The sequence below is a fragment of the Grammomys surdaster genome, unplaced genomic scaffold (genome assembly GCF_004785775.1).
Source record: "Grammomys surdaster isolate TR1022 unplaced genomic scaffold, NIH_TR_1.0 172, whole genome shotgun sequence".
Classification (NCBI taxonomy): Eukaryota; Metazoa; Chordata; class Mammalia; order Rodentia; family Muridae; genus Grammomys; species Grammomys surdaster.
This window is the reverse complement of record NW_021604620.1, coordinates 3552668-3576705: the sequence shown is the minus strand read 5'-3', so window position 1 is coordinate 3576705 and position 24038 is coordinate 3552668. Positions and strand designations below refer to the sequence as shown.

The 24038-nt window shown below is 46.5% G+C and overlaps 1 protein-coding gene and 1 pseudogene across 2 annotated transcripts in view; one reads left to right on the top strand and one right to left on the bottom strand.

Moving 5' to 3' along the window:
* Nucleotides 1–4887: 4887 nt before the first annotated feature.
* LOC114621097 lies at nt 4888–19003 on the bottom strand (annotated as a pseudogene).
* Nucleotides 19004–20355: 1352 nt separating this feature from the next.
* The window catches only part of Wdr48 (WD repeat domain 48), a 31658-nt gene continuing 27975 nt past the window's right edge, over nt 20356–24038 (top strand). For both annotated transcript variants that reach the window (XM_028767277.1, XM_028767276.1), the window contains exon 1: nt 20356–20423. In XM_028767277.1, the coding sequence (XP_028623110.1) occupies nt 20376–20423 (48 nt within the window). In that variant the 5' untranslated portion in view covers nt 20356–20375. The remainder of the gene's footprint in view (nt 20424–24038) is intronic.

The window sequence follows — 24038 nt, the reverse complement described above, 5'->3', positions numbered from 1 at the left end:
ATCCTGCCTATGATTTCACTTTGTGGTTGGTTGGCATAGTGATCACAGCTTGGTTGAGAGCACCAGGGAGGCGCTACAGCAAGCCGTGAGTGGAACCAGCTGTGCAAGGATCTGTTCCCGCGAATGCTCACGCGTGCTGATCTCTGCTTTCTGACTTGCAAGTATGCGTGTCTGATAACGAATGTTCAGTAATGAGGTTTCCCTGTACTCAGGAGTTGGCAGTGCAAGTTCTAGGTGGAAGGGCTCCATGGGAGAAGTCTGAAGATGGGCTCACCGCAGGAAGGCATTTGGCGCTAGACTATATAATGCTGTCCTCAGGCAGGGCCTGGAGGCTTAAACCCTGGAGCTGTGTCCCACACCTAAACCTACTACACTGAGAATGTAAAACAATGCAAAAATCTGCTTTGTGCTACTGCCATCTGCTGAATATAGCATACATTACTAGTTCTGTCATTACTGTGACTCGCTCTAGGGAGAGACAGGTTACATGCATGTAACCAGGGTAGAGACATGCATGTGACAGGGGAGAGACAGGTTGCATGCATGTGACAGGCAGGGTAACTCAGCTGTAGATAGGGGAAGGAGATTTGAAAGCGCCAAGAAGACTTAAAATCCCCTCCTTTCTTAAAAATTTTATTTATTTATTTATTTATTTATTTATTTATTTATCTAATTTATTGAAACAAGGTCTCCTAGAGCCCAAGCTGGCCTTGAAGTTAAACTGAAATTTAACCCTTCCTTGGCCTACCTGAGCAATGAGATTCCAGGTGTGTGCCGCCGAGCCTGTTTAATACAGTGCTGAAGTCACTGAACTGCATCTGTAACCCTACTTCTGTTTTGTTTACCTTAGTTTATTTGTATGGGGATTTGCCTGCATGTATGTTTCTGAAACATGTGTGAGCCTTACTCCAGTGGGAAGCCAGAAGAGAGTACTGGATCCCCTGGAACTGGGGTTACATAGTTCTAAGTCGCCATGTGCGTGCTGCGAACTGAACCCAAGTCAGAATCAAGTGTTCCCAATGCCCAGCCAGAAACAAGTGCTCTTAGCTGCTGGCCTTCTCTCTTCTCTCACACTGCATAAACCCTTCAAGCCCAAGCTAATCCAGAGAGGGTTGCATACACCTTTCATACCAGCACTAAGGGGGCAGAGTCAATTGGATCTCTGAGCTCAAGGCCAGACTGGTCTACATAGTGAGTTCCAAGTCAGCCAAGGCTATAACACAATGAAGCCCTTTGACAAAAAGGAAAAAAGAAAATGCAGGTCAAATGTCCTATCCAAGACATCAGCTCCCTCAAAGCTGTTCTCATGTATGTGCGTGCTCTGTAGGGTTCAGGACAGAAGCTGAGAGACCTCACTTCAGACACAAGAGCTTTCTTTTCTGAGCATTCAGAGACGAGGCCAGTTTGGGATCTTAGCCCCATCCCCAAAGGGAGATTGTATAACATTCTTATAGGATGGGAACACAAAGCAAGGGGGTGGGCTGGGCTGTTGCTTTGACCATTTGATGTTGGTGACTGGGCCTTATCCTGGTTTCAGCTTTTGCAGCCACGTCCCTCCTGGACTCTGGTCCAGAATTTTGAAATGACAAGGGAACAAAGGAGTGGTCAAGCTGCACATAGTCAATAAGTCAAGACAGGCAGCACATTGATGACTTGTGTGCCTTAGGTTAGACAATGGGATAACAGCATCTTCTCTTTACACTCCTGCCTGGTTAACAGACAAACAGGAAACATCTGAGGAAGCAGGCTAGGAGTGGGTTCTGGGGCCTGGGAACATAAAGTCTGTTTTGACTCTGCCAGCAAGGTGGACCTTGTTCCTGAGATGGCTGCACTTGGGAAACTATCTCCTAACATGTTCTTTTCTTTACAGGGAAAATAATAAACATGCTAAATAAATTATCTTCAACAATCCTAGACAGGGTGATAGGAAAAAAATAACTTGAAAGTCCTATGTTCGTGTCTGGTGAGTGGTGAACGCCTGTGGTTTCAGCTCTTGGGAGGCTAACTCAGATCATCGTGAATACCTGCCAGCCGGGGCTACGTATTGATCTTGTCTCAAAAGCAAATTCCATGACTAAGAGCACTTGTTGTTCTTTTAGAGGACTCAAGTTTGGTTCTAGCACCTCATGGTGGCTCACAACCATTTGTAACTCTAGGTCTAAAGGATCTAATGCCCCCTTCTGACATCTTTAGGCAAGATGCATGCATGTGGTACATATACATACCCACAGGCAAAACACCCATACACAAAAGCAGGGCTGGCAGGATGGTTCAGTGGGTAGAGACACTTGGTGCCAAGCCTGACAACCTGAACTCTATACTAAGGTGTCACATGTTAGAAAGAGAACTGACTCCTTCAAGTTGTCCTCTGGTCTCCACATGCATGCCATGGCACAAATGTGCACGTACACACACACACGCACACCCCTAGGATATAGAAATACCTCTTACAACAAAAAGAAACTGTCTAATAGCCATTTTTCCTAAGAAGTGGCCAATAAGCAGGAAAATATGTCCACATCCTTTGTCACCGAGGAAATATAAATAAAAACTCAAATGAGATATTATCCCCTAGAAAGGCTAAATCAAGATAAGGAAGAAAGCAAACGTGTGGGCGTTTCTACAGCTGTGGAGAGCTGGAGCCCCTCACACGGCTGGTGGGAATGGAACATGGTGTAGCCATTGTGGGGAAAGGTTTGGAAGTTCCTCCAAAAGTTAAAGATAGGTGGGCCGCCAAGTTCCATGTCAACTTGGCACGAACTAGAGTCATCTGAAAGGAGGGACCCTGGTTTGAGAAAAGTCCTCCACAAGATCCAGGTGTAAGGCATTTTCTTCATTAGTGGTTGATGGCGGAAGACCCAGCCCATTGTAGGTGGGGCCATTCCTTGGCTGGTGGTTCTGGGTTCTAAAGAAAGCAGACTGAGCAAGCAATGAGGAGTGAGCCAGTAAGAAGCGCCCTTCCATGGGCCTCTGCTTCAGTTTCTGCCTCGAGGTTCCTGCCCTGTTTTTGTTCCTGCCCAGACTTCCTTTGATGATGAACAGCACTGTGGAAGTGTAAATCAAATACATCCTTTCCCCCTCAACCTGCTTTTTGGTTGTGGTGTTTCCTCACAGCAATAGAAACTCTGACAAAGGCAAGTTGGTACCAGAAGGAGAGTGGTGGTGTGGTAGACCTGCTCATGTTTTTTGTTTTTTTTTTTTTTTTTGTGGGGGGGACTGTGGAAAGACTTTGGAACATTGGCCTAGAAAAGGCATTGGTTCAAATAGCTCAGCGGGCTGTTCTGTGGGAGCTCGGAAGGTAATGTTGAGAGCAGTGTGGATGATGGAGCTCTGGCTTGTGGCTTCCTTCAGAAGGAAGTTTAAAGTCTGTCTAAGCCATTTGTTATTTTGAATTAAGATTCTCTGGTTCTGGTTAGCTGAGGTCGAAGAATCGGGTTATGATTAACAAGATAACCAGATCTACTGAAGTGAAACCTTCGTGTTGCTGGATACTCGGTGCTGGTCAGCTGGCCCTGGAGAATACTGTGAGACCAGCAATGTTGAGGTGGGATCTAGAAAACGTTTGAGATTCAGCACACAGTTTGCTGAGGTGGCCAGGACAGTACCTCATGCTGGCAGCCAAACAACTTGGTCATTGAAGACTCATCCAGGTGGTACTGATTTTGAAGGCATGAATGGGACATGGAGAGCAGCTGGAGCTGGGCACTGTGAGAGGCCAGGAGAGGCCATTGGTGAAGGCACAGCCTCAGTGGCAGTTGATGGTTCCAGGACTGAAAAGGGGTCATGCAAAAAGGTTGAGGCTTGGCACCATGAAGAGAGTCTTCTAGAGAGGCTATTGGTGAATGTGCTGCCCAGTTGTAGGAGAAGACCCAGCATTTTGGAGATACTAGAACCATGGATGACCACCAAGAAGAGAAACAGCAGGGCAACTGAGCCAGCTGGGAGCTAGAGAATAGTTGTGTGTGCAGCAGAAGGCAGAGCTGGGAGACTGACCCAAGCCCTTTGGAGGATTCCAGGAATATCGTGAATAAATCCCAGATGTTGGACCTTGAACTATTTACACTCTTGGAGTCTGGGTTTGCTTTGTTCAGATTGTGACTATGCCCAGGGTGTTTCCCTCCTAAAATAAGAAAGTATTTAATTTTGCTTTTCCTGGAGCCCACAGTTAAGACTTTGAGTTTTAAAAGATTTTGGATATAGAAAGAACTTGGCTATTTTAAAGGGACTGAAATTTTAGTTTAAATTTGTAAAAATTGTGTGATTCTTTCTTCCTTCCTTCCTTCCTTCCTTCCTTCCTTCCTTCCTTCCTTTTTTCTTTCTCTCTCTTTCTTTTTTTCTTTCTTTTTTTCTTTCTTTCTTTCTTTCTTTCTTTCTTTCTTTCTTTCTTCCTTTCTTTTTAACTTTCAGATCCACTTTATTTTCCTTTCCCCGCCTCACATACAGAACTTCTCACACATTTCTTGCAGCTAAAGTCACTCGATGTTGGCAAGGTACCATTTTATCCCTAAAACTTTGTTGGCATCAAAATACGACAGTTACTGGTGTTAAATCCATAAAATATTTGCACAGCACATATTTTATGTGAAGCTTTAGACATTTGTCAATTACACACAGAAGAAGACAAGACCCCCCCCACTCTGCATGTTTGGGATCAGAAGCTCACTGGTCCCTGTCTGGTGACCGTACTTGGGTTCAAGGGCAGCAGAGGCAGCAGGCAGTTACTTCAGAGGACACTGAACACTATGGTCTGGAAGCACGTTATGATGTCATCCAAGTGTATACCAGAACACCTCCTCCTCCAAGGTGGCCTCATAATCCTAGAATGGCAGGTCCAGCTGATACAAAGTTGAGACAACACAACATTTATTCTGTGGAGACATCCTATTCCTAGGCATGTGCTGTGACCCTGAACGAAACTCATCCCAAGAACTTGTCACGTTCATTCTTGTTTTTTAGGTTCTTAGTTCCATCAATTTGGCACTCAACTGTTCTTTCTTGATAACACCAGAGTCAAATTTGACCTGGACAGCAACTAGGGGCTGTCGATATCCAATGTGCCGGGGTTTTTTTTCCCATAATATGGAAAATACTTTAAGTCTATAAGTCCAAATTCAGGATAAGTTGCTGTATTTGCTATGTTTTCATCCTTTGTCACACATGTTATATGTGGAGTTCCATCTGGGATTAACTCGTTTATTCTGTCCATTTTCACAAGAATACAAGGTTGTCCTTTGGAATAGCCAAAATTGGTGTCATTCCCACCACTACATTCTTGAAGCAAGGAAACTGGGAACTGACATGCACTATAATCTGGACCCTTCTGATGAAAAAAGTTCTCCATCAGGATAATCTGTGAGATTCTTCTGTTCTTCCACAGAATACGGCTTTAGGAAACTCTTCAGGCCTTCTATAAACCTTTCATTCGTATGTGGCTTAGACATGCTGTATGTATATTCCAAGGTAGTCTGTGGTTTGGGAAAAACCGTAAGTCCTGGACTAGGAATCCTAGGAATCTGGTCTCGATATTTCAGAACGTCATCATTCAGAGTCTGGAGGGTGGCCCACACTGTGAATGTGAAGAGTGCAGCCAAGAATCCATAGAAAATAACTATGTAGAAGAGGAAGATCAGACCCTAGCTCTTGGAGGTGCACCCCAGAAACTCTCCGCTGGCTGGCTTGTAGATGAACAGCTCCCACTTGGCCAGGCTCTGGTGGAAGGATTTCTTCTCAGTCTTTGTCGTGATGAGCATGTGGAAGTTGAGGTGAACGGAGGCCGAAGGGATGGAGGTGATGAGGGGCTCGACGGGATGTCCTGGCGGGGGTGACAGCAGCAGAGGAGGAAGGCAATGCCGGGAACAACTCTCCACTAGAGCCGACTGCACCGTGCTACACCATGCTGCGTTGTGCTGGGCAGGTGCTGGGACCAATTGTGTGATTCTTAAAGTTATCTATGTTTGTTATGTTTTTCCATTTATTTATTTATTTACTTCCTGATTGCAGCCCCCTCAAATGGGCCATTCCCCGTTCCCCTTTGCCATTCACCTCTGAGAAGGAGGAGGTCCCCCCTGGGTACCAACCCACCTGCCACCTCAAATCACTGAGGAAGTTTCTACAGGCAGGCAACAGTCAGGGTAAGCCCCCACTTTAGTTGTTGGGGAATCTACAGGAAGACCAAGCTGCACATCTGCTACATATATGCAAGGGGCCTAGGTCTAGCCCTTGTATGCTGTTTGGTTGGTCTTTCAGTCTCTGGGAGCCCCCTAAAGTTGTTTATATTCTTAATTTAAGATCTTGTAAATTAATAAGACAGGAAGGTTTCCCTCAACAATTTGGGAGGGGGTGTTGCTAAAGTCGTTGCCCGCCTGTGGATCCCATTCCCAAAACTGGGCTTCCTTGTCTGACCTTAGTGGGAAAAGATGCACCTAGTCCTGGAGGGATTTCATGTGCCAAGGTGGGTTGACACCCAGAGTGGGCGTTCCACCCTCTCAAGAAAAGGGGATGAGGGAAGGGACTGAGTGAGATGGGGGTTGGGAGGAAGAGGTAGCAATCAGAAGAGGAGTTACATCTGCCTGTTTCTGAAAATGGGATTTCTCCCTTGGTTTTGGAATTCCTTACCTTCCCCAATTACTAGACAGTCTTAACCTCTGTTCCTAGCCTATATCTGTCTCAGCAGGTTTTCACCTGCCTGACAGACTCTGTCCAGGGATTACCTGTGGACAGCAAACTGCTGAGCTCTGGACTTGCTGAAAGCTTCTGGAAACCAGTCCAGCTGACGTGATTGCCTGCTGTCTTCCAGCTGGATCAGCCAATGAGCTGTTTCTGATAAATGCCCCAATGTAGCCTTTAACTAGCCTTTCAGCCTTTCTGGGTCCCCAAGAACAATGTCCTAATGTCAGCTGGAAGTAGTTACAGAAGAGAATACCTCACCCCTTGTCCCATCTAACAGGCTGAAATGCTAAGTCAACCAAACAGGAGGCAGAACAGGTAGGTACATAAAGCCTGGGGCAGGGAGGGGTGTTAGGAGGTAGTTTTCTGAGTTCAGCCATCTGAGAAACAAGATCCACCTTGCTGGCAGGGTCAAAACAGACTTTATGTTCCCAGGCCCCAGAACCCACTCCTAGCCTGCTTCCTCAGATGTTTCCTGTTTGTCTGTTAACCAGGCAGGAGTGTAAAGAGAAGATGCTGTTATCCCATTGTCTAACCTAAGGCACACAAGTCATCAATGTGCTGTCTGTCTTGACTTATTGACTATGTGCAGTTTGCCCACTCCTTTGTTCCCTTATCATTTCAAAATTCTGGACCAGAGTTCAGGAGGGACGTGGCTGCAAAAGCTGAAACCAGGATAAGGCCCTGTCACCAACATCAAATGGTCAAAGCAACAGCCCAGCCCACCCCCTTGCTTTGTGTTCCCATCCTATAAGAATGTTATACAATCTCCCTTTGGGGATGGGGTTAAGATCTGCTGGGAGCCTCCTGGCCCGGAGAGGGTAGTGGCAGGGGCACAGAGTAGGACTCTGGTGATGGCTTTCAAGTCTGAGGGTCTCAGGGCTTTCTGGCTCTCTGATCTGTACTGAAATGCTGATGACAAGTTCTAAAAAGTCCTAAAAACTTGTGTATGTTATTGCTCAGTGATTGTTATATATGTTTAATAATAATAGAAAAGGCATATTAATAGCAGGAATCTTTCCTTAAAAAAAATGAGTTCCTTACAGCCTTGCTGATAAGGGCCTCACCTGTCACAGATTATATAATAATCCAAGGCAGGCCATTTCAGGATGACCGCCTGCTAGTTATTAGCTTGTCCCGTTATGGCTCCTGACACAGATCCCGAGCTAGCCACCTTCCTAAGTGCTCAGAAAATGAAGCTTTCATTTTTAAGCTTCTGTATCTGAAGTGACTTGTGTTTTTCTAGGCTCCACCCCAAATCCAACAAACAGAATCTGAAGAATGGATTAGAATAGTTTAAAGTGGGCTAGGAACCTAGTCTAGTGGCAGAACACCCGTCTAACACCCACAAGGTCCTAGTCTCTATCTCCCAACACTACACAAAAGGTGATGGCAAGAGATCCCACCATGGAGTGAGACTGGGTCGGGCTGCTCAGTGGTTACACAGGGCTGGAGTTTCATGGGGTTGAATCAGTGGTCAAGAACACTTGCTGTTTTTTTGGAAGACCCAGCACCCATTTCAGATGGTTCACAGCCACCTGTAAGTCCAGCTCCAGGGGATTCCAGGATTCCATGCAGTGCACTGCTTTGGACCTCAGAGCCTTCACACCACCACATACCCCTCCCCATAGATACATATATAGACTTACAACTTTTGTTTGTTTCAAGACTTTTTTAAAAAGTGATCGGAGCTTAATTTTTCATGCACAGACTGACATCACAGAGAAGGCGGGATTTTGGATGGAATTTAACTGACGGAAGGTGATAAATGGGCGGAGCCTGGCGGATTCTGAAGCAGGGGTGTGTGTGATAGGACGCGAAATTAGGAAAACCTGACTATTAGGAAGGAACTCTCGTGCCCATAGTTATCGGGGACAGAAGGGTTGATAGAGTGACTTATGTCCCAGATTGGCACTTCTTCCTCTAACTAAACACAGCCCTTAGTCTCTGCTTCCTGTGGGGCAGGGGGACCGTGAGTCCCTAGGATTATAATTAAGTCCAAAACTTATTGCGAATTCAACCGATGATATTCTGAACAGCAGAGGCAGGGTAAACTTTATCATCCTCAAAATATAAATAAACACATTTTGGAAAAGGAAAATGGGCCTCAGTGGGGCTCTGAGAGGCACAGATTGAAATCGGTGTGCTGGGTGGGTTTCTGCCTGAGCTCCTTCCCTGGGTCTGTGTCCCACTGGAGATGTTGTCTTCTCTTACCCATCTCTGTGGAGGTCGCTGTGCTTACGTGATGAATGCCCGTTGCTTGCTACTTTCTCTTTGGCTCTTTTCTATACTCTCCTGCAATTATGTTGCCTTACTGAGGATGGCTAAAAATGTACCTGCAGCGAGAACTTGTAAATGCGAGATAAATGCTTGATGAGCTGCAATTAGGGGTTCCCGAAAATAAATACCAGGTGACGGCTAGCACTGCGCATCAAGGAGCATGAGAAAGGGGTGAGAGGGCACATTGTCTTCCTTTTTAACAAAGGACCAAAATGAAGGAAATTCATCAGTAATTCTGCCACTTAGAGATAACTGCCTTTGATAGATGACATCGTTAGAGGCTACTGATCCATCTCCTGGGCAGAAGGAACAGCTGAAGTATGGTCCAGAGGGCATTTCAAAGGTATAGGGCCCACGAAGCTTCCCATGTGTAGAATTTGTGTCTCAACACTACAGCTGTGGAGAACCTCAGCCTGTTCTGCAGCTGACGATGGGACAAAGAATGAGAGAGACCCCGTGTCCTCCCTTCCTCCTTCAGTCTTGCAGGCATGCGCACGTAATGTGATCCTGGTGAAGCCTGTCTTCACCTTGATCCCACAGGAAATTCCAAGGGGAAGCTTGTAACACACAATCCACCTTGGACAAAGAAAGGGCTTTCCCTCCAATTCAGTCATTGGTCATGAGCTACCCTGGCATGCTTCCCAGGTCTTACTGACTGGGCATCTTCAGCTGTTCCAGGGCAATCCCTAGAGAAAGGTGAAGTATAAGGTGCAGCCTGAAGCCTCTGCTTCAGCTCAGGGATCTGTACACAGAAGAAGCACTAGAAAGCACCCATTTGGACTGCAGAGATGGCTCACTGGTTAAGAGCACTGGCTGCTCTGAGGACCCAGGGTTCAATTCCCAGCATGTACAAGGCAGCTCACAGCCGTATGTAACTCCAGTTCCAGGGGACCTTGGCACCCTCATACAGGCATAAATACAGGCAAAACACCAATGCACATAAATCTTAAAACGATGGGAGGAACGAATGAACCAACCAACCAACCTATTCCATGGTGTTCTTTGCTTCTGTGTTAATCCAAATCCAGGTTTGCTTTCTGCCTGGTGGATATCCTTCCATATCCTGGCTACTATGTCGGGTAACGGTGCTAAGTTGGTCTCGCTTTTGTTATAGCTGAAATGTGTTGTTTTTTTTTTTTTTAATGCAAAGCAAGAGCTCTACAAGTGAACCGCATCCACAGGGCTGGAGTTTTTGTCTCCCCTGTTTAAGTGTTGAATTCATAACATCAATATGATAGCAGGAGACAGTGGGGCTTTGGAGGAAGTGATTAGGACCTGAGCGAGGAGCCACCATGAATGGGACCGATGTCCTTAAAAACACAGTGGAGGGGCTGGAGAGACAGTTCAGCTGGTAAGAATGGGTACTGTTCTTATAGAGGACCTGAGCTCTATTCCCAGTGCCCACATCAGATGGATCCCAACCACCTATAACTGCAACTCCGGGGCATCTGACACCCTCTTCTGTGTTTGGAAGGAAACTACGCCATGCACACACATACATACACACAGTTAAAAACCAGTATTTAAATAAAACCACATGCGAGCTTGTTTCTTCCCTCACTGCCAGCTCCCTTGTGTGGTAATACAGAGATCCGCAAACTTGAAAGCAGGTGTTCCTCAGATCCCAGATCTGAAGAGAAATCGAATCTCCAAGACTTGCTGTATTCGGGAAGCCGCAGTCCAAGAAGGCAGCTGAGTTGGCTGCTCTTCTCACTGTGATAAAATACCCAGCAAACACATCATAAAGGTTTGTTAGGGGTACAATCAACTAAGGCTGGGAGTCACAGTGTCACAATGGTGGGTGGCTGGTCACAGTGCAAACATAGGCAGGAAGCTAAGAGAAGCGATGGACCTGGCACTTGGCTCTCTGTCTTCTCACTCTGGGGCAGCAGCCCCTGGGATGATTCTGCTCATACATAGGGTGGCTCTTTCTACCTCAATAAATGCAGTCTAGAAGCTTCCTTAAAAACGTAAATCAAAGTTTGTCTCCCGGGTGACTGTAGGCCCATCGTGTGGTAGTCATCGCACATGTGCTGACTACCACAGTAGCAGACTAACATCCTAGAGGTCTGTCACCGGTCTCCTCTTGGGCATCGGATCAGGACATTAGCCTCCATTTTGCACTTCTCAGCCTCCAGAACTGTAATGAATATTGAGTCATCCGGTGTACAGTAATTTTATGCCATCCCAAGACAACCATCTTTTCATTTGAATTACTTCAAACAAGGTGTTTGAAAGCTGGGAGCCGTGGTGTGTGTGCATGTATACTCCCAGGCCTCCTGCAGCAAGATGGGAGGCTGGGACAGGATTCCTGGAAGTAGCCAAAGTGTGTGGTAGGAAGTGGGGGAACAAGGGACCTGTCTCAAACAAGGTGAAAGGTAAGGACCAATGCCCAAGGGTATTCTCTGATCTCCACATCCACGCTACAGCAGGTGTGCACAAACACATCCATACATTGTTCAAGCACAGAAAATTATTTTTAAAAACAAGGTATCTGAAATTTAAAGCTGTTTTTAAGATTTCTCTATCACTGGTTTTAATTATGGTATGCTTCCATATTGTTTCCATGTGTGTGCGTGCATGTGTGAGTGTACGTGTGTTTTCGTGTGTGTGTGTGTGTGTGTGTGTGTGTGTGTATTGTGCACACTTGGCTATTTCTGGAGGATCTTTAATGAATAAAGTTCTCGTTTCCACCAAATTTGTGAAATGGTCATTCATTATTTCTTTAGCTTTTTCACTCAGGGTCTCACTGTGTAGCCCAGGCTGTCCTGGAACCTACAATCCTCCTGCCTCAGCACCCCATCTTCAACTTTTTTTTTTTTTTTTTTTTTTTTTTTTTTTTGGTTTTTCGAGACAGGGTTTCTCTGCATAGTCCTGGCTGTCCTGGAACTCACTCTGTAGACCAGGCTGGCCTCGAACTCAGAAATTCGCCTGTCTCTGCCTCCCAAGTGCTGGGATTAAAGGCGTGCGCCACCACTGCCCGGCCATCTTCAACTTTTTAAAAAGATTTATTTTTACTGATGTGCATGGGTGAGTTATGTGTATGTGCGTGTAAGAGCTGTGGACACTGGGAAAGGATTGTGGGCCCTCAGGAGCTGGAGTGACAGATGGTTATGAACAGCCCTAAGTGTTACTGGGAACTGGATTTGGATCCTGTGCAAGAGCAGAGAGTGCTCTACCTGCTGGGGCATCTCTCTGGTCTCTTAACTTTCTCTCACATCTCTCCACTCATCCCTCTCTGTGGGAGGCCCTGCTGTGCTGCCCTAAGCTTTTCTTCAAGTTTGTTCAGCTGTCATTCTGCTCGGTTCTCTTGTGTGTTCCACATCTCTCTTTTCACAACGTAACTATTTTAGCATCTCCGTTTAATTATAGTATCTGTGTCCAATCTGGGTTTCAACTGAATCATTTGTGCCCTCACAATGGGTTGTATTTTCCTGCCTCTTTATTTGCCTGGTGACTTCACACAGGCAAGTGGCAGCTGTGGAATGTACTTGAGGGCACGTGACTGAATGTCCTCTGTGCTCCTGAACTGGGCTTTGCTCTGGAACACCTTGGAAAGGACTCTAGTTCCTCTCAGGTCTGGGTTTTCAATGTGTTCCTTTGTTTGCTTTTCTTTTGAGAAAGGGTCATGAATCCCAGACTGGCCTTGAACTTACATTGTAGCCAAGAATGACAAATTTCTGATTCTCCTGCCAAGTGTTAGAATTGTAGGTGTGGGAAACCACACCTAGTTGATATTCTCTCTCTCTCTGTCTCTCTCTCTCTCTGTCTCTGTCTCTCTCTCTCTGTGTGTGTGTGTGTGTGTGTATGCGTGCATGTGTTGCAATGGAGTGTGTAGTCCTGGGAATCAACCTGTTTGTCAGGCATGGTGTCAAATGTTCCAACCTGCTGAGCCATCTGGGGCCCCAGATGTGTGTGGTCTTTAGAAATGCAGGTTCTGGGGATCAAATTCAGGTCTTCATACCTGCAGGGCAAGCACATCCAACTGAGCCATCTCCCCAAACGTTCCTCTCCAGGAGACTTGGCACAGCTGCAAGTTGCAAATGCTCCTCTCCGTGAGACTTGGCACAGTTACAGGTTGCTTCTTTCCCTCCCCAGGTACTTCCCACACATTTAGTCTATGGAAAAGCCTCACCAAATGTCTCAGTCAGGGTCTCTAGTGCTGTGATGAGACATCTTGAACAAAAAGTGAATAGAAAGGGTTTATTTAAACTTCCACAGAGTCGTCCATTGTGGAACAAGTCGGGACAAGAACTCAAACAGGGCAGGAACCTGGAGACAGGAGCTGATGCAGAGGGCATGGAGGGGTGCTGCTTACTGACCTGGTTCCTGTGGCTTGTTGAGCCTGCTTTCTTAGAGAAATCAGGACCATCCGCCCACAGATAGCACCACCCACAATGGGCGGGGCCCTCCCACACTGATCATTAAGAAAATGTCTTAGAGCTGGATCTCATGGAGGCATTTTCTCAACTGAGTCTCCCTCTTTTCTGATGACTCTAGCTTGTATCAAGTTGAAATAAAACTAGCCAGGACACCAAACCCTTACTCCAAAATTGTGGCGCACAATCTGTTCCCAGTGAGTTAGTGATCAAGCATCCGGATTTGGTTAATTCGGGTAGGTAGGCCCCAAATTTGGGGTTGGGTCCTGAATGACAGAGAAAGCCAGTTGCATTGTGACTGCAGGCCAAGTGTGTCAGCTGTGCCCTCAGGCTCCCACCACTGATTTATCTGCCATGATGGAGTGTATTCCTAGAACTGTGAGCTAGAATAAACCAGTCCGTCTTTAAAATGTTTTTGTCAGGTTCCGGGGGGTTGGGTTTTGAGACAGGGTCTCTCTGTCACCCTGTCCCAGAACTCTGTAGACAGTGGTGGCCTCAAACTCCCAGACATCTGCCAGCTTCCTCCCCGTAACTGCTGAGGTTAAAGGCACATACCACCACACCCAGGTCCTGTCAGAAAAGTGACTAATCCCACTTCTACCTGAGGTCAAACTGAGACAGGAGACAGTCCATTCGATACCACTCCTTCAGCTGCACCGATGATGTGTGGCAGTAGCTCTGGCTGTCTGCATGCATCTTGATGGACCTATCAGTCATTCCTTTAGTCTGTCCCCAGCATTTCCCCCAACAATGCTTAAATAAATACCATTTCCCCGTATTAACTGTAAGTACAGCCGGAGGATGAATTGCCAGAAAAGGAACTTCTACATTGCTTTCCTGGGCAATGATATTGATTTATCTTCACACTCCAAGTGTATAAACATCACCTGAACACGTCGTCTCATTAAACATCTGGTTCTTTTCCGAGCTGTAGGAGAAAAGTGGTGTTCCCTTCAACACGCATTTTCTGCATTATGAATGAAACTACAGACATTCCCATGCAAATTCCACCATTGCTTCTCCTCTTCTGTCAGATACCTATTTGTACCCTTTGCTCGTTTTTTTTTCCTATTGTGTTTTAGTCTGTTCTGTTAGCTTGTAACCATTCTTTGTATTATTAAAGAAACTGTTTCTTTGTCATGACTGTATTTTCTCCAAGTGGTCCAGGGCAACCAAAGGAGGCCAAAGCTCCGTGGGGGGGGGGGGGGGAGTGTTGGGGGGGTTAGCACCACTCAGTGGGTTCAGGGTGTAGCTCCAGATGCTTAGACCTTCAGTTCTCACAGCTCCTCCTCCCTGCACAGGGACCCTGTCCTCACCTCCTCATTCACAGCAGCTCAGCAATGAAGACCTAATTGGCTTGCAGGGGGAGAAAAAAAGATGCCTTGGGCTGTTACTATGGAAACTGCCCCTCCCACCACATTTACCATTCAAAGGCTTCTTTGGGCATTCATGTACAACAAATTAGCAAAGAGAGATTTCCAGACTTGCAGGCCAGGTTTTGAATGCAGTTTGAAGGTGCTGAGAGGCATAAAGAAAGCCTGTGGTTTCTGCTGGGAGATTGCTAGGCGCAGGATCTATGGAAGGGTGATTTGTTGAGGCATTAGAGTGTCTCAGCTCTGCTTGTAATTTCCCTTCCTTCCTCATCTTCCCCTGATGGCCATCAATCCACAGAGCATGCTGGTCTCAGAGGTGGTTTTGTTGCCCAGCAAAAAGCAGGAACTCCTAAGGATAGGGTCTCATCTGGACTTCAGACAAAGCCGAAATCATTGAAGACTTTCATTAGAAAGTTAGGTGGGGCCGGGCGGTGGTGGCGCACACCTTTAATCCCAGCACTTGGGAGGCAGAGGCAGTCGGATTTCTGAGTTCGAGGCCAGCCTGGTCTACAGAGTGAGTTCCAGGACAGCCAGGGCTATACAGAGAAACCCTGTCTCGAAAAACCAAAACAAAAAAACAAAAAAAGAAAAAAAAAAAAAAAAAAAAAGAAAGTTAGGTGGGGTGGAGAATCAGAAAACAACTCAACTCCTGTTAAGGGCAAGAAGAGGAGTTAGTGAAAGTAGGGAAGTTCTGAAAGAAGTGAAAACTGACCACCAAAGACTGCATCCAGGATGACGATGGGCGGTGCTCTTAGACCATGGCCTTTGGGATTCCCAGCCCTGATGATGGCCAGTCCAGATGGAAGAAAAGGCCACTGGCCTGCCACTTTCAAGGGACCACATTTCTGAGACACTGGGTTCTAAACATTGTTGCTGCAGGGTTTTAGGTGCCCTCCCCCAGTGTGATCCTAAAACTGACGTGTGACTTATGACAGACCTATGGACCACAGGTGCATTAACTATGATTGGGCATGACTTCACCATCATTTTGATTAGGTGGGAGCTCAAAAGTATAGTTAATTTGATTTTTGAAATTTTTTTTCTGCCTTCTGAGACAGAGGCACGAATATGCCATGGCACACGTGTGTAGGTCAAAGGACAATTTGTAGAAGTCACTCCTTTTCTTCTGCCATGACTTCTGGTCATCAGGCTTGGTAGCAAGTGCCTTCACTTGCTAAGCTATCTTGATGGTCCAGAATTGCACTTCATTTTAATAACCTGAGAGGGCATCTACTCGGACACATTCAAGTATGTGGGGTAAAATTCATACCCCAAGACACTTTGGTACTAAACTTTAGAAAACCTCAGCCCATTCAAGTCCTGTGTAAAAACCATACTGCCAAAAAGGCAACATCTGCAGCATAGTTAGCATACTGTTTTCATTTTGGTTACTTGGTAAATTATCAAGTTATCCCTCGTATCCATGGTGACTAGTTTCTAGACTCTCTTGGGTACCAAAATTCGGGGATGTTCAAGGGTCTTGTATAAAACAGTGTGGAATGTCCATGGAGTGGATGCACAGCTTCCATATGCTCTAAAACATCCCTAGGTTACTCCTAGAACATTCTAACAACATGTAAACAATAAGGAAAAACTGTTCAGTTTGCCAGTTGGTGGTGGCTCATGCCTTTAGTCCCAGCACTAGGGAGGCACAGGCAGGCAGATCCCTGAGTTTGAAGCCAGCCTGGTCTACAGAGTGAGTTTCCAGAAATCCAGGGCTACACAGAGAAACTCTGTCTTGGAAAACAAAACAAAAATTAGTTTAACAACTAGTTTGGCAAAGGAGAAATCTTTTTTCAAACACTGTTAACCTGGGGTAGATTGAATCAAAACTATAGGACCCAACACAGTGGAGATGGATTTCTACTGCCCTCCAGTGGAAAAGCTGGACTTCGCAGTTCTAGACCTGGAAACGCTTTGTGCTACTAATACTCCCATGTAAAGAGGCAGAGGGAGCTGTTTTCTTCCTCAGCGTGTTCGGAAGTGAGCTAGCAGCTAAACATTGAGACTTCTTTTCACTTGGAAGGGAAATTTCCAAGACAGCCTTTACAACAGGTCTCTCCGGCAAGATGAAACGTCATACAGTGTTTGACATTAAGCATCTCCAGTATCTTTTTTAGAATTCTGTAGAAGAACCAACTGCCCATAGAGATTGTAGGGCTGGGGTCCTGCATTTATCAAGTTGGCAAAATAACAATCTAAAAGATGTATCACAAGGATGGAGAGATGCCTCCGTGATTAAAAGCTTTTGCTGTTCTTGCAGAGGACCAGCACCCATGATAGGCAGCTCAAACTACCAGTAACTCCACCTCCAGAGGATCAGGGGTTGTGATAGTTTGAATAAAAATGGCCCCCATAGGCTCATATAGTTGAATGCCTAGTCATAGTGAGTGACACTATTTAGGAAGGATTAGTAGGTGTGGCCTTGTTGGAGGAAATGTGTCACTGTGGGTGAACTTCGGGTTTTCAAATGCTCAAGCCAGGCCCAGTGGTTCTCTCTCCCTGCTACCTGTGTATCTGGATGTAGAATTCCTAGCTCCTTCTCCAGCACCATGTCTTCTTGCGTGCCACCATGTCCCCTGCCATGAGGATAATGGACTAAGCCTCTGAAACTTTAAGCCAGCTCCACTTAAATACTTGCTGATAGAGTTGCCTTGGTCATGGTGTCTCTTCACAGCAATAGAACGCTGAGGAAGTCAGGTGTTCTCCTCTGGCATTCTTGGACACACACACATATGCATTCACACGTACACACATAAACAAAATAAGTCAAATCAAATTAAAGCAATACCACAAATGTGCCTTCTATGTAGTGTACAGAAGTTGAACTGACTGAAGCTTCCACAAATATTAGTTAAAAGACAAAATTGTAGTGGATGTGAATTTTATTTCACAAATTCAGAAACTCTGAGGTCTCAAGTTTGGGTTCATACTACATTACTGAAATTGCTTGTACCTTTGTTTGGTTTTTGTTTGGCATTTTTGAGACAGGGTTTCTCTATGTAGCCCTGGCTATCCTGGAACTCACTCTGAAGTCCAGGCTGGCCTCATACTCAGAGACGCACCTGTCTCTGCCACCCAAGTGCTGGAATTAAAGGTGTGCGTCACCACCTCCTGGCCTGTACATCACTCTCCAGGGGCAGTCACCTTTCAGCCTATCATACATCATTGTACCTTACTTACTAGAAGACTGTGGTATAAGGAAATTATAGTTTCTTGTTTCTCTGTAAATCCAATAGCTAGCCAGGATGAGCTTGTACTAAACTATTTGACTAATGGATACTGAAGTGCTATTCTAAACAAACAAACAAAAACAAAACAAAAACCAAACAAAACCCACCAGCATTGGTTACTTTTATGTTCTGGAAGAAGTTATTTTTGCTTATGGTTCCAGAGGACTAAGAGCCCGTGGTGGCAGAGATAATATGACGCATGGCAACACGTGATGTACAGTCTTCATCAAGGCCAGACCATTTCCCCTAACAGTACTGCCAACCCGGACCAAGCATTCAAATACCTGAATGGGGGAACATTTCTCATTCAAAGTATAACATCATTTTTTCCTTTTTTATTTAACGTGTATAGGTATTTTTCCTGCATGTATGTCTGTGAATCAGATATGTGCAGTAGCTGAGCATGCCAGAAAAGGGTGTTGGACCCCCAGACCCCCAGGGACTGAAGTTCTAGACAGCTGTGAGCTGCCATGAGGGTGCTAGGAACTAAACCAGGTCCTCTGGAAGAGGAGTCAGTGCTGTTAGCCTCTGAGCCAGCTCTCCAGCTCCCTACCACACGAGTTTTTAAATATCCAAATTAGACACTAATTGCTGACAGAAGGTGGTTGCTGTAAACCATGGTTCTGTGTGGTTTTGTGCTTTTGTTTTGTGTTTATTTATTATGAACCTGGTACTGTAGCATACTACCTAGTTATCAGTGAACTACATTGCCAGGCCAATCTCCTTTTGAGAGGCAGTCATTTTTATTGTGTGCTTACTGTGTGTCAAGCATGCTGAACACCATAGGACCATTTTAATATAGTGTCTTCCGGTTACCCTTAGGCGACTTTGTATGTGTAAACAAGACACCTTGATCATACGCACCCCCAACTCAGCTCTTCTAGTTTGCCAAGGAACCCCTCCTACTCCCTCCAGGAACCCCTATGTCCTTCCCCAACCCCTCTAGGAACCCTCGATACATCTTACCCTCATGTCCTCTCTTCAGCGTTAAGAACCCACAGAGTTCATTCAGTCCTGCGTGTTGGGATGTTTGCAGGTCTTCTGCAGACCGCCATTGCTGCAGCAAGTTCATGGCGCCGTGGCCATGCCATCTGAAAGACGGCATCCACAGACTCCGCCCATTCCCCAGTTTTTAACATCTCTCCACCGTTTTTTTAAGAGTTCCCTGAGACTTAGGGTGGGGTTGATACAGACACCTATTTAGGGCTGAGCACTCAATGGTCACTTATTCTTGGCATCTCAGGTCTCTGCATCAACTGTTGCTCGCTACAAAAAGCCCCTCTGGCCATGGCTGAGGACAGTATGGATTTATGGATATACAGTAAATTTCTAGAAAGAAGTTTGATAACATGTAATTTAGCAACGCGATAGTAATAGGTTCCTCCCTGTGGCCATGACGCCCAGAGCCACAGGACCAGGTAGGTTTACAGTACCAGACTTGAATTCCTTCCAGTAGAACAGGCCTCAAATCCAAAAGTAGTTGGTTACCCTCATAATTGTCACACCACTACTACACGAGTGGACACATCTTGCCTGGCAAGGTTAGGCGTGTGGGTGTGTCACCCTTATGCAGTACCTGTGGAGGCCAGAAGGGGGCGCGTGGGACTGGCGTTTATAGTAGTTCATGCGCTCCCATGTGGATGCTAGGAGCCAAACCCAGGTGCTCTTCTCAGCCATCTCTCCAGCCCCTTTGTATTTTTTAATTACAAAAGTAGTTTTTTATCTTACAAAAGTAGTGGGTTTCTATAGGGATTGTAGTACTTTGGTCATGTTTTGGCCAAGCTGATCACTTGAAATATATTGTCTTCTATATAGCAGGGCCTATGCTAACATCATCTCACTGAACATCCCAAGATCCATAGTACCAGCTGTACAGGCACAAGTCTGTAATTCTAGCACTTGAGATCCTGGGCGGGGCTGGTGAGATGACGCACTGGATAAAGGTGCCTGCTGCCAAGCCTGAGTTAGAATCTCAAGGCCCACATAGTGGAATAAGAAGACTGACTACCACAAGCTGTCCTCTGACATCCGCAGTTTGAGGTCAGCCAGCACGGCGAGATCATGCCTCAAATAACTAAATAACAACAACAATTTTTAAAATTATTTTAAAAACCTATAAATATGGAGTTAGAGACGTGGTTCAGCGGTTAGGCACTGGCTTCAATGGCTGAGGTACACCTCTCTTGAGCGCTTCCCTCTGCATGCAGAGGCGCTGGGGCGGTCCTGGGGCTCAGCCACACGGAGGCAGACCAGGACCGACCCCTCGGCTCTGGCTCCGTCAGCATTACCGCCCACACTCCGCTATTTCTCCGCAAGCGCTTTCCCTCGCAACCAGCCCGGAAAGCCTACGCCCTACCTACCTTCTACCCAACCAAAGAATAGGGCGGGACATCCGCCGGCGCCGCGACTCTCCCGGAAGTGACGTCGGAGTGTCAACATGCAAGATGGCGGCCCATCACCGGCAGAACACAGCCGGGCGGAGGAAAGTGCAGGTATGGCGGCCCGGCTCCGCGGCCTTGGCGACGCTGCCGTCGGGTCGGGTCCCCCCGCTGGCGGGCGGACGCCTCGGGCCACTACCGGCGGGGTTCGACGGCCGGAGGATGGCGGGGCGGGGCGCAGCGGCGCGAGGGGTGGGGCCGCGGCGCCAACGGCCTGAGGTGGTGGCGGGCGGACTGGGCGCGCGGGCCTCACGAGCGGTCGCGGGGAACCGCCGTCCCGGGGAACCGCCGTCCCAGGGCACCGGGCCTGCGGCGGCGCCATGGGCCTCCTGCCCGCTCATCTGCCTCTGCTCTCAGCCGCCTTCCTCCGGAACAGCCGCGACCCGGCGGCGGAGGCCGCGCGGCGCTCGCGGGTGGGTGAGGCCGGGAAGCGAGGGGCCTTGCGGGGGTGTGACGGGCCGGGTCGCACGTGGGTGCTCTGCGCTGAAGGAAATGACAGTTTCCCTTCCTTTGCAGTAAGCTTTGCCTCCTCCCTCCACCGTCCTCACTATGCATCTTCCAGTCTTCCTTTTTAGTCCTGCTCTCCTTAACGTCGGGATCTCCAGTGATGAGTTCGTTAACCCACACTGTGGGTGCTTTGGATTTCCCCACATCACTTTAGATTGGTGTGCGTTTGAGTTTTGCTTGCTGCCTTTTGTGTTGGGGATGAAGCTTATTAACAGAGTCCTCCCTGTCCTGAGCAAGGTCCAAACTCCCTGCACTACATAAAACTGGTTGATACCTGCCTGTACTTCTAGCACTGGCGAATGTTTCTGTGGTGAAGACAGGGGAATCAGAAATTCAAGGTCGTCCTCCAGTACCTACCAAGTTTGGGATCAGTCAATCTGGGCTACATGAGACACACAGCCTCAAAAAAGAAAAAATGCATTTGGTCGTTAAATGAGGACTGAGTGCATAGACTGGCCTAAAAGAGAAGAAGAGACTGAAGGTTTAGCAATCAGCAAACACTCCAGATTGAAAGCGGTGACATTCTCCAAATAAGTGTCTTCTGTGTACTACTGATCTCCATTTGTTGGCCCTGTGTACTCACTAGATGGTTGTTACATGGTTTAAATTGGGCTGGGGAGATGGCTCAGGCTAGTAAAAAGCCTGTAGCACAAACATGAGGATCTGATTTTATGTCCCCACTTGAAAAGAAGCCTAGTTGGCCCTTGGAGTCTCGACTCTAGGGAGGCAGAAACTGGAGTGTCCCTGAAACTTGATGGCTAGCTAGTCCTGCTGATTGGTAAGCTCCAAGTCACGGGGAAAACCCAGGTGGAGAGCGAGCAATGAGGGAAGGTACCCAGGCCAACCTCTAGTTCCCACTTGCATGTACACATATGTGTCTGTGTGTGCTTATACCTCTGCGTGTGCACGTGTGCACACATACATATGCACGCATGCACTCACTCATAAATAATGAATATTTTAAAGGATGAGTGAAATAACAAGAATCTACGACTCCCTTAGCTTTCCCTGAGTAGGTACTGCTTTTCTTTTTTAAAGGGCATTTTTGAAGGCACTGAAATAACCCCAGCCTCCAGGCCAGGGAGTGAGAACACTGATTCCAGCTAAGTTGTAACTTAGTCGTGTTCCACACACTAGGATGGCTCTTAATAGAGTAAGGACTACCAATTCTTTCAGCTTAGGGGTAAAGACTTCAAGACAAGGGCTGGCAAGATGGCTTGGAGAGGAAAAGTGCTTGCTGCCAAGCCTGAAGACTTGAGTTTGATTCCTGGGACCTACAAGGTAGACTGTAAGAGCTACCGCCGAGTTATCCTTTGACTCTAGGGGAATGCTCCTCAGTGTAGACCATGTACCTGCCTTTCACAGGGCCCTTGACTTCTGTCCTTAGCATCTTTTAAAAAATTTTTTTAACACACAACACACACAACAGAGAAGAGTGGAGAAGAAAATGAATCACATCAGGTGGCAAAAAAGAAGTGTTTAAATAAAATAAGCTGGATGTGGGCCCGTGCACATAGACCAAGGGAGGGGCTCAGTCCACGCTTAGCTGGCCAGAGAAGAAAGCTAGAACTTGGTATCTAGCACCTTGTTCAACAGCAAGCCGGTTGTGATTAGACACTTATTTCTTACCAAGAGCTGAACTTGTCCTGCTAAAGAGAATGTTCAGAATGTCCAGTCGGTACAGAGCAAAGTTAGAAGCCTCGGAGACTGATTTCACCTCCTATTGCACAGAAGGGATGCATGCATGTGCATTGCAAGAAGAACCCACAGATGGTACAAAACTATAAATTGTAGTTGTCCTTCACTATCTCAAGAATAGCAACTATGTGGAGTGTCCTGTGTCGCTTCTCAGCCTGCTCACTCTACACATTAGGGTCACTCAGTCTTCCCTGCAGGTGAGGATCCTGCCCTGTGTGTTTTAAGTTGTCTAGGATTCCCTGACTTCTGCCCACTGGATGTAATAGTACCTCACAAGCCGTAACAACCAAAACCTCTCCAGATAGAAAGTTTCCTTTAAGGGCAGACTTGGCAGTGGTTGAAAGCTATGCCTGTGTTTTTCCAGTTTGCTACCTGACGTGACTTTTTACTTTAAACAGAGCCATAGCATTTTCCACTTTGTGTCTTGCTTTGCCAAACTTAAAGACAGCCCCTTGAGCCCACAGTTCCTTCTTTAAATGTGTGTTCTAGCCTTTCGTGGTGGCACACGCCTTTAATGATGCTAGCACTCAGGAAGCAGAGGCAGGCCTGACGTACACGCTGCATTCTAGGTCACCTGGGGCTACATAGTATACTCTTGTCTTTAAAAGAAATTTTCTACAAAATCACATGTATGTCTATAATCTGTCTCTACTTATCTAAGAGTATTTATTGTAGGAATATTGCTGTTGTGGGAAACAAAATACTAAATACCTTAGGAAATTTCTATGTAGTTGTCAAACAAAATATAATATTTTCATCTAGTGGGTTACTTGGCAATTATTCAGCAAGACTAGTTCACAGAAACAAGGTTTAGGCGAGGTTTGTCCTTCAGGCACTTGTTGCTAACCCCTGGTTTAGAAGAAGGCAAACTAGAGTATATCCTAAAGAGTTAGTGTCCATCCATGTATGTGAAGTAGACCTGGGTATACCACAGCACACATGTGAGATCAGAATAACCTCTGCTGTCCATAATCACTTTCAATCTTGTTTGAGACAGTATTCACCAGGGCATGTGCAGTTGCCTACCCATGAGCTTCCAGGACCTCTGTCATCCCCACCTCCCATCATATTATGGAAGCCCTGGGATTCCAGATGTGTGTTGCTTCACCTGGTGTTGCGTGGTTTCTGGGAATTCTGCCTCATGCTTAATGTTTGCAGGACAAGCAAAGCTTCTTTCACTGAGCCATTTCTCCAGCCCTAAAATACTGTTTAATAACCGGCTGAAATAGAGTTACAAACAGAAACTCAAAGCTTAGGGGACAGGACAGGATGGGCAGATGCAAGATAATGGTTATATTTGGCTTTCCTGGACTGGACTAGACTAACCTGCTATCTGGAAGTAGCCTTGCTCAGGAGCTATATTCCCCTATTAACAGGGTATTGTGGTGACAAACTTAGAGTTAGGTTATCTGAGGATAGAGTATGCACATGGGGGAGAGAAGGGGACTTTGTAGGGTGTGATGA